This window comes from Propithecus coquereli, unplaced genomic scaffold (assembly GCF_000956105.1).
Source record: "Propithecus coquereli isolate 6110/MARCELLA unplaced genomic scaffold, Pcoq_1.0 Scaffold27, whole genome shotgun sequence".
In the NCBI taxonomy this organism is placed as follows: domain Eukaryota; kingdom Metazoa; phylum Chordata; class Mammalia; order Primates; family Indriidae; genus Propithecus; species Propithecus coquereli.
The window spans coordinates 3,359,673-3,369,931 of NW_012148285.1; the positions used below are offsets into that span (position 1 = coordinate 3,359,673).

General features: G+C 55.6%; 1 protein-coding gene across 1 annotated transcript in view; it reads left to right on the forward strand.

Moving 5' to 3' along the window:
• The first annotated feature begins 306 nt into the window (after positions 1–306).
• Positions 307–10,259, forward strand: part of ALG1 (ALG1, chitobiosyldiphosphodolichol beta-mannosyltransferase) — an 11,157-nt gene continuing 1,204 nt past the window's right edge. Inside the window, exons 1-12 of the mRNA XM_012647742.1 lie at positions 307–544; positions 1,492–1,569; positions 1,689–1,792; positions 2,875–3,023; positions 4,489–4,578; positions 4,943–5,053; positions 5,772–5,893; positions 6,044–6,082; positions 6,369–6,428; positions 7,208–7,318; positions 8,473–8,587; positions 9,427–9,502. Coding sequence (XP_012503196.1) covers positions 337–544; positions 1,492–1,569; positions 1,689–1,792; positions 2,875–3,023; positions 4,489–4,578; positions 4,943–5,053; positions 5,772–5,893; positions 6,044–6,082; positions 6,369–6,428; positions 7,208–7,318; positions 8,473–8,587; positions 9,427–9,502 — 1,263 coding nt within the window. The 5' untranslated portion in view covers positions 307–336. The remainder of the gene's footprint in view (positions 545–1,491; positions 1,570–1,688; positions 1,793–2,874; positions 3,024–4,488; positions 4,579–4,942; positions 5,054–5,771; positions 5,894–6,043; positions 6,083–6,368; positions 6,429–7,207; positions 7,319–8,472; positions 8,588–9,426; positions 9,503–10,259) is intronic.

A 10,259-nucleotide genomic window follows, 5' to 3' on the forward strand; every position in this document is an offset into this window, starting at 1 on the left:
CACATGGACGCTCACTAAACTCTTCCGTGGCTACTTTGGGAGGTGACATTGGAGTGTCAGTGGGGAAATGTTCCCTTCTAACTATGGATATTGAAAAAAATTATTATGGTTTTTACTTTCTATTGTGTCCTTTTCCCTCTTTATATTTTAAATGTCTTATTCAAGCAACCAACACCCTGAAAAATGAAGAGGTAACTTTCCTGCCTGATGACTTTTCCCGTGTGGAACCCACCCACACCGCCAGCCCCGCCCAACTCGGAAGCTCCATCTGCGGCTGCGCACAGAGCACCGGGGCCTGCAGAAGAGCGGTCACGTGACGGCTGCCGGCTCGCCAAGATGGCGGCACCCTGTCTGGTCCTGCTGGCGCTGTCTCTGCTGCTGCCGCTGCTGCTGCTGGGCAGCTGGAAGCGCTGGCGGCGGGAGCGCGCGGCCCGGCACGTACTCGTCGTGGTGCTGGGCGACGTGGGCCGCAGCCCCCGCATGCAATACCACGCGCTGTCGTTGGCCAAGCACGGCTTCTCCGTGACCCTCCTGGGGTTCTGCAGTGAGTGCCGGAGGGAGGGAAGGTGCTCTCAGCCTTAGGCCCTGGGCTCTGACCAGGGGGTGGAGACCGAAGTCCCCCCTTTTGTCCCCCGCTTTGGCCAGCTCTCCGAGATAGCACGAGCGGGTTCTGGCCTGGATGGCGGTTTCCAGGTTTCTGTCGAGCCTCTGCTGGGTGGTTCGCTAGGAACAGCAAAAGTTAGTGGAGCGCTTGCCTTATGTCAGGACTGTGCTAAGTTAAGTCCATCCATTGCATGGTCTCACTAATTCTCCTAGTAAGTGGAAAGACTGGGGCTGTAACCCAGGTGTGGGGAACTCCAGGGCCAGTGCTGGTAGCCAGATCTGTGTGCAACTACCCTTGTCATGCAGTGTCTGAGCTGATGGGCGACACATCTTTTCTCATTCCTCATCCCTCAGCGCAGAGCTCTGCAGGCAGGAGGTGTTTCATTTGCTTCTCATGTCCACCTTTGCCCCCAAGTGTGCAGGGCAGGGATGCCTGCCCCTTCATTATTCTCTATTTTGATATCTTTAGAGGGTAGCGCAACCTCATCTCAGGGAAAAATGGGAACAGCATTGGTTGCCTTGGGTCGCTGGTTAGAGTTGGCTATCCCAGGGTGTGGAGGTAGAGTGGCGCTTCCTGGGGATCTCTGCGAGGTGGGAAAATCCCACCATCCAGGAAATTCAGATCAGTTTAATTAAGTGCCTACTACTATGTGCCAGGCATCATGTTAAATAATGGTGGATAACATTTGGGCCCTCTTTCGGTGGGCATTCTAGCGGAATCTGGATAAGACTTGGCCTTATTCTCTGCTCTGGCTAGTGAGGAACAGAGGTTTTGAAAAGTCTTATTTTCCAAAACACTCTCCACCATTCAGCCTGAGCTGGGAGATTATCTGACTTTAAAGTAGATTGCCACATCTGGTACATTAAAGGGAACATTCTCATTTTCAGACTCCAAACCCCATGATGAACTCTTGCAGAGTGACAGAATTCAAATTGTGCAGCTGACAGAACTTCAGAATCTTGCAGGTAGGATGCAGTCAATTCTAGATTCCTCTGAATCCATGTGCGTGCATGCGTGTGTGTGTGTGAAGCCTGCAGATTGCCAGAAGCTCCTTTGGTAGTCATAGGCGTTTTCTGACTTGCAGTTGGGCCCCGAGTTCTCCAGTACGGAGTCAAAGTTGTGTTTCAGGCAGTGCACTTGCTGTGGATGTTGATGTGGAGGGAGCCAGCAGCCTACATCTTTCTCCAGGTATGTGTCAGCCTCTGCCTCCTCTGTGAGAACCACTATTAACAGTTTTCTTTATTTTCCCACCTTTTAAAAATGCACAGATTGATAATACATTGTATATTCGTGTGCGTGTATATGTGAACTTTTAAAAACAGGATTAGGAACCTATGGTACATGTCCATTCTATTTATGGTGCCTGTCCATACTGTTTTTCTGTGTTATTACAGATGGCGTCTTACATTACGTTTATCATGTATCTAAGTGTTTTATATGTATTGAGTTGTTTAATCCTCGCAACAACCCTAAGAAGTAGGTTTTTGTATTTCCTACAGTTTAGAGATGAGGAAACTAAGACCCAGAGAGGTTCTGTAAGTAGTAACCCTTCGTCACACAGCTAGGAAGTGGTGGAGTCAGGATTTGAACCTAGGTAGTCAGTCTAGCTCTAGAGTTATGCTTTTAACCTTTCTCTTCCGTCAGTTTTTAACATATAGAAGCATCTTCTTTTTAATGGGCTGCACTGAATTCCAATATTTGATGTACCATAATGTATTTATTTAGTCTCATCTCAATGGATAGAATCTTCCTGATTTTTCTACTTTTACAAATAAGTGCCGCTAAGAGCACAGTGAACATCCATCTTTTACACACGTCCAGTTTCTTAGGATAAATTCCTAGCAGTGGAATTGCTCTATCAGAGTTTCCATACTTGTAAAATGTTGTGGTATGTTACTGGATAGCCCTAGAGTAAGGTTGTCCATTTTATCCCACACCGGGTGGAGGTGTCTCTTCTCCTCCTTCACTACCAGCTGCTGTTAGGCGTTTTTACAGTTTGCATTCTGATTGGTGACAAATGGCATGTCTTTGTTCCATCTTTTGTCTCCTTGCTTATTAATGATCTTGGACTTTTCATGCTGGTCACTTCGATTTCTTTTATGACTTTTGACACCTATTTTGGTGGCAGAGAGGGTCTGTCTTCTGCTTATTATCAAGAGCTCTTTAAAGATAATGACCTCTTGCCATGTGGGTTGCAACTGTTTTCACTCAAGTTTATTGTTGAGCATGGTCTGGGTTTCCTCCTCTTCCTTCAAGACTCTTTCTCCTAGAACCCCCCAGGCCTGCCCAGCATTGCCGTCTGCTGGTTTGTGGGCTGCCTTTGTGGAAGCAAACTCGTCATCGACTGGCACAACTATGGCTACTCCATTATGGGTCTGGTGCATGGCCCCAACCACCCCCTCGTTCTGCTGGCCAAATGGTGAGTCTGGGGGGAGGGTGCAAATACCTTCCCCAAAACTGCATGAGGGTGGGTGGGAAGAAGGGCCTGTGTGGCTCCGGAAACTGGTTCCCTGCATGCTCTGGAGGAGTAGGGCAGGGCTGCGCATCAGGCGGATGCTGGTTACAAGTGATAGAAACAGGCACAGCGAAGGGGGGCATTTGCTGATCCGTGAAACTGAAAGGTCCCGAGAAGCGGCTGGCTTTGAGCTCCCGACAGTGTCACTGGGGCCTGGCTCACATCTCTTCACACTCCCTTCTGGCGGTGTTTGGTGGTTCCGGGAGCTTGCCTACCTCTCGTCCCCACCCCTTCAGGGCTTGGTGGGGACAGTGAGCCTCTCTGATAGCCTTGTACCTGCCCTTCTCTGATCTGCCCACTGAGGCAGGGACCGCCATCCCTGTTTTCTCAGGCTTGGGGCAAGTGCACACTCCCTTGAGAGCTGGGTCCCCGGTGCGTCAGACCCCAAGGACAGAGAGTGTATGAGGGCAGATCCCCGAATAAAAACCGGGGGCTGATGAGAGGTGGAGAAGTGGGCCGTAGCCGCCGCAGCTGATGCGCGCAACTGTCGGAGCAGGTTGGACCCGGAGCAGGAAGGGTCATTTGTTGTACTCTGGGCCCCAGTATGACACCTGCCTTGGCGTGCACGTCCAGCCGCAGGCCGTCGGCAGCTTCGGCCTTTGCCCCGATGGGCCTGCTCACTGGCAGTGGTCACAGCAGCAGTGGCAGCACCTGCTGCCTGCTGGGGCCCAGGCCAGGCCCTTTCTGCATTTTATCGCATTCAGTCTCCACGCACTGCAGTGAGGCTGTCCTGTGATTACTCTCCTTTCACATGTCAGGAAACCGCGGCTGAAAGCAATTCTGCCTCTTGCCACATAGCTAATACGTGTGAGGACCAAAATTCAGCCCTAGGCAGTCCCATTTTAGAGCTTTCTCTGGGTCTTGAGGGTGGAACAGCCTATAATATCCCAACGGTGTTAAATAACCTAGACTCGCTCAATCCCCTTTCCGGTTCTCCCCTGCAATCAGGGTTCAGTCTCAGCTTGGAGCTAACGTGTCTTTAATACCCCTGACACTCACGGAAGTCCCCTTGTACCACGTTGAGAGCAAGCCCCACAGCTTTTGCTGCAGGGGCACAGGGCGGCTGAGATCTGGCAATGAGGCTTTTATTGTATTTCTTCTTACAGCAAGAGAGGCTGGACTTTCACTTTGGCAGTGATATATGGTTTCCTTTTAATGCAGTTGTATTTAAGCTGGAAAGTGGTATGACACGGAGGAAGGTCTGAAATAATACTGGTGTGGGTGGAGCCCCGGAAGCGCAAGCTCTGGGAAGGTCCGGGAGACCCCAGCTCTGCAGCCTCCTCTGTGTCGAGGGGTGTCGAGTCACACTGCAGTTGTGGTGGTCGGGCCTGTCCGGGGCTCCAGGCTGATCAGGGACATGTCTTGTCAGGTACGAGAAGCTCTTTGGACGCCTGTCCCATGTGAACCTGTGTGTGACCAGCGCCATGCGGGAAGACCTGGCGGAGAACTGGGGCATCAGGTACGCAGGCCTGGGATGACGTCAGCCCCAGGGCAGGTCCCGGGGTTGGCTGGGACGAGAGTGCAGTGCCTGCTACCGAGGCATCTGGCGAGGCATCTTGAGATACGAAGGGACGGGAGATGGAAACTGGTCTCAGGAAGCCGAGGGCGGAGGAGGTGGCGTTTCTTTCCGGGTCAGGCAAGAGGTCCAGGCAGTTTTGGTCTTAGAGCATCTCTCAGCACTTTCCCAAGTAATTCTAAAGCTTCTTACTGTCACTGAGACTTGGGTTCCCCAAGCGTCCTTTTTCTGGATTCGCCTGGATCCACTATTCGTAGGCCCCGCTCCACTCCTCCCCAGAGTCCCCACCACAACGATCTCGTTGCAGAGCTGTGACCGTCTACGACAAGCCGGCAGCTTTCTTTAAGGAGACACCCCTGGACCTGCAGCACGAGCTCTTCATGAAGCTGGGCCGCACCCACGCTGCGTTCCGGGCCTGGTAGGCCGCATCCTCAGCTGCCGTCGCTCACATCCCTGCCGTCCTGGCCTGTCCTGTCTCCCCCTGCAGACCTGGGAACCCGTGAATCCAGTGGCTGGCAAAGGCCGCAGGCCTGCTGCCTGTTTTTGCAGTTTCACTGGAACACGGCACACGCGTTCCCTTCCGTGTGGCTGTGGCGGCTTTCGAGCTGCAACGGCAGCGTGGGGTCTGCAGCAGGGAGCGTCCAGCCCGCAGAGCTTACAGTATTCACTCTCTGGCCCTTTGAGAAATGTTTGCCGACCCCTGTGCTATCTTACCCTCCTGCCAGCGGGTTCTTGTGCCCATGGCAGGGTCAGCGGACCTGTGTGTCCCCTGGGGTGTCTCATGGGCTAGGAGGGGACCTTTGTCCACACGTCCTGTCGTGTGCCCCTCAGTCCCCGGTATGGGTGGGAGGCGCATTACAGCGTCCAGTCTTACGTTGCGGGAGCGGCGAGAATGGGGAGCCCCACGGAGGAGGGGACCGGTCGGTCTCGTTTGCTGTTGTCACCTTAGCACCCGGCGGCAAGTGCTGCTGAAGGGAGCAGGCCCACACCTTGGTGGTAGGGCCAGCCCGGTGCTGCTGCCGTGGCCGGGCACCCCAACCTTGAGGAGCCCGCGGGCCTCGCTGTGGCGAGAGGTGGCCGTCCTGGGCCGGGGCCTGCTTTGTGGCATCTCACGGGCTTTTTCTCTGCTTCTTCAGCGCAGACCCCGGGGACCCGGCCACGGAGAGGTCAGCCTTCACGGAGCGGGACGCCCAGAGTGGGATGGTGACGTGTCTTCCAGGGCGGCCGGCCCTGCTGGTCAGCAGCACGAGCTGGACAGGTCTGTGCAGCCCCCGGGGCACTTGGGGCTATCGAGACAGACACCGGAGAGCCTGCGTGCTCCCCGCCCCCTTGCCTGATGAGAAGGGGCGGGCGTGGCAGCTGGGGGGGTTCTAGAAACAGCCTGTGACACTCCAGTCTTTTCTCACAGAGGACGAGGACTTCTCCATCCTGCTGGCAGCTTTGGAAAGTAGGTGTGTGGCTGTGGTCGGGGGTTCTGGGCTTACCGGGGCCGCCGAGCTGGGAGATGCTCGCCTGGCCTTGCACTGGGTGGGCCGGCCTGAGGACAGCTCAGGGACGCGGGGCTGTGGAGGCGGGCAACTCCGAGTCCCTGTTTGGGTCACTGAGTGGCCAGGCCCTCAAGCTGAAGTGTCGCCCTGGGGGGTATCTCAGAGGCTGGCGGCCCCCGTGGAGCAGCGCCTTGCCCACCTGACAGGGTGACCCTGGTTATGGCTTCTTTGTTTTTGTAAACACAGAGTTTGAACAGCTGACTCTTGCTGGGGACAGTCTTCCTTCTCTAGTCTGCGTGATAACAGGTACTGCCTGGGACACCGGACGTCTGCGTGTAGCTGGGGGACGGTGGGGGGTGAGTTGCAGCTGCTACCAGGGCTTTCCATGCGACTTTGTCTCGGAGTCCTCGCTGCAGCTCTGCAGTAGGGTTTTCTGTTGCTTCACGTGGGGGAAACTGAGGCTCAGAGGGGCCTCCCAGCAGGGTTGGAGCCCGGATTTGAATCTCAGGTAGCAGCACTGCAGAGATACCGAGCTTGCCCCTTTTCTGGTGGTTTCCAAGCACTGGATTTTTCAAACGAAAGAGCCCACTGGCCAGCGAGAAATTGCTTCCGAAGCCCCAGAGAAAGGGAGAAAGGCAGAGGGAATTCCTGGGCCAGTGGCTTGTCCTCTCTCCCCTCCTGGCCCCAGCTCCAGGGGCACCTTGGCGCCCACTGCACACATCATGCTGCATGGGGGCCCTGGCAGGGAAGGGGCAGTCCCTGTGTCCCCCTGCACATGGCACAGATGGAGAAACCGGATCTACCCAGTTGGTGCTCTGGTGCAGGCCAGCGTTTGTCCAGCTGTGGTCACGGCACGAGGCATCTGCCTGCAGGTGGCAGGGCCTCAGCGGTCAGAGTGTGCATCCCTGGGGGACTCAGGGCTCTTGGGCTGTTTCTGGAAGGGGCCGGGATGGGGCCTGCCTGGAGCTGCCAAGGCTGGGGCTTCTAGGAAGGTGGCTGCTTGCATCTTAGCAGGAGCATCTGGGGCCTGAGGCAGGGACAGGGGCGGGGCCAGTCTGTGGCAGTGTCTGCTTTTCTCTGCGAAGGCAAAGGGCCTCTGAAGGCCCACTACGGCCGCCTCATCGGCCAGAAGAGCTTCCAGCGCGTCCAGGTCTGCACGCCCTGGCTGGAGGCCGAGGACTACCCGCTGCTGCTAGGTAAGCGGCCACTCGGCCACTCGGGAGGCCTCAGGGAGGGCGGTGTTTAAAGGGAGTTCCCTGGGGCAGGGAGCAGACTTCTTCCAAACAGGGCCAGTCAGTAAAGACTTTAGGGCCTCCTATACTGTTTTTATAACCCTTTCAAGATGGAAAAGCCATTCTCAGCTCAGCAGCCAACACTGGCAGGCCTCAGGCGGGACTGGGCCTTGCCTGAGGCCACTTAAGATCTTGGGCTGAGCTCCTGAGAGGAGGCCGCTGTGTGTACCGGCCCCGCCCTGGCTGGTGGCCCTGAGGCTGTTTGCTGAGGTTCTAGGAGGCCCTGGCCTCTTGGCCTCCAACCCCTCACTCCATTCTGTCCTGCCCTCCCTTCTGCAGAAGGCCAGGGCCTGGGGTTGGGGCCACCGTCCCCAGGTGTGGGAGGGCCATGGCTTTGGGAGGTGCAGGGATAGCGTGTCACACGGCACTGCCTCCGCCAGCGAGACGTCTCTTTCCCTTGATTGCTTTGAGCGGGGCGTCGAGGCTCGCCGTTGACCGTCTCTAACGCCTCATCTTCCAGCCTCCAGGAAGCAGCCTGGGTGGAGAGCCTCTGGCAGGCAGAAGTTTCTAGCCAGTTTTTAGTAATGTTAAGTTGTTTATTTGGCTTTATTTTCACAGTGGCAGCTGGTTTTTTTGGGGGTCTGCTGTGGGTTCTTTTTTTTAAATCATTGCTGTAAGATATATATATAACAAAATTCGCCGTTTTAACCATTTTTGGTGTGCGACTCAGCGGCATTCATTATATTCACAGTGTTGTACAACCATCACCACTGTCTGTTTCCAAAACTCTTTCATCACCTCCTACAGAAACTCTGTACCCATTAACAATAACCGCTTAGGAGTTCTTTTAAAGTAAGTTGTGGTTAAGTAGAGAAACTGAGTCAACTGAAATACGAAAGTCAAGTAACTGGCAGTTTATAGATGTCAGGCGTGGCAGCTGGGAGCACCAGCAGCTCCCTGCCCCTGGCCAGGCTGTGGGGCCAACTTAAGCCACTTGTATTTGGGGCTGTCGGGGACGTCGCCGATTTCCGCTCCCTGTGGAGGTGCGGCTCCACTGTCCTGGAAGGACTTGTGTTCCCAGGGTGGAGGCCGGCACTGACTGCCCCTTCTCCCCGCAGGGTCGGCGGACCTGGGTGTCTGTCTGCACAAATCCTCCAGTGGCCTGGACCTGCCCATGAAGGTGGTGGACATGTTCGGGTGCTGTTTGCCCGTGTGTGCCGTGAACTTCCAGTGGTAGGAGTGGAAACTGAGTCTTCCTGGGGTTAGGTTCTCAAATCAGTAGCCGAGGGGGAACCACTGCAGTCTGAGCTGCTCGCGACACGCCACCAGCAAGGCGTCACCTCAGTCAGCCCCGCACAGACAGGTGGCCGAGAGCAGGGTGTGTTTTGCTCACTGTCATGGAGAACGGTGGCTGAACTGCCTGCGCAGCTCGTGTGGTTGTATCTCTCTTTCCCTCTCTCTCCCCACGTCCCCTTTGGCTGAGCTCGTATAGCTGGATTTGAATCAGTTAAATGAGTGTAATTCTGAGACCCCACCTGACCCGGCAAAGATGGGTATTTGGAAAGGGCAGTGTTAGAAGTTCTAGAAACAGCAGCCCCAGCGTGCTGAGCACTCAGCCCTGCTCAGGAGCAGCCTCTGGATGGGGAGTTCGAGATGTCAGACCCTCGCGTGAGCTGGGTCGTGTTGGGACCAGACCTTCTGGTGACCCAGAGAAGCCGTCCTTAGTGTGCCGGGCCAGTCCCCAGGGGCAGGGGTGCCTTTACCTTGTTTCTTGGGCATGGGGTTAAGAACAATAAGGCAGAAATAATTCCTGAGAACGTTCTCATCGAAGAGCACGCAGCACAAAAGGTCCACGTCCCCTTAGGACCCCTTGTCCAAACCGGTTTGGACATTTTCACGCGCATCCTTCCAGGTCCTTCTCCTACTCAGACGCCAAATCGGAACAGGCTCGCTGGACCAAGCTGGCTATTCCTGCCCCGGCTTTGCCTGCCTGTGGGTGGGCGGGGCGGGTGGGCACCACGGGGTCCGGTTCCCTCTCCAGGCAGCCCTCGGGCCCCTTGTTCTCTCCGCAGTTTGCATGAGCTTGTGAAACACGAAGAAAACGGCCTGGTCTTCGAGGACTCGGAGGAACTGGCAGCTCAGCTGCAGGTAGCCGCGTCGGGCCCTGCTCCAGGGCTTGGGGTTTTGGAGATGGGCCCTGAGCTGTGATCCCCGATTACTGCTTCCCGCAGCCGTGGTGGGACTACGTCCGGGCTGGAGGAGAGGCTGGGGAAGGGAGCAGAGGTCACAGAGGCCGGCCTGCTGTGCTGTCCTGCTTCAAGCGACCAGTGGGCTCAGGAAAACTAGGACATGCGCCCGCCTGCCCCCTGGCTTTATGGGGCTTACAACACACAGATGAAGCCAGAACAAGGTGGGCTGGGCTGCAGTCTAGGGCGCGATCGGGATCCAGGGAGTGAGAGTGGGTGTGAAAGGAGCTCCTTGAACCTGCCTTGAGAGACGGGTGGGATTCTGCAAAGGAGGCTTGCTTCCTCTTTGTTGTTGAGACAGAGTCTCACTCTGTCGCCCCGGCTAGAGTGCCATAGAGTGCCGTGGTGTCATCGTAGCTCACTGTAGCCTCCAACTCCTGGGCTCAAACATCCTCCTGTCTCAGCCTCCCAAGTAGCTGGGACTACAGGTGCACACCACGCCTGGCTCATTTTTCTGTTTTCAGTAGAGATGGGGTCTGGCTCTTGGCTCAGGCTGATGTCCAACTCCTAAGCCCAAGTGATCCTCCTGCCCCGGCCTCCCAGACTGCTAGGATTACGGTTGTGAGCCACCATGTCCACCTGGATGCTTATTTCTTGTTCCAGAAAGTAATACATCATCATTCTTTTTTTTTTTTTTTTTTTTAAAACAGAGTCTCACT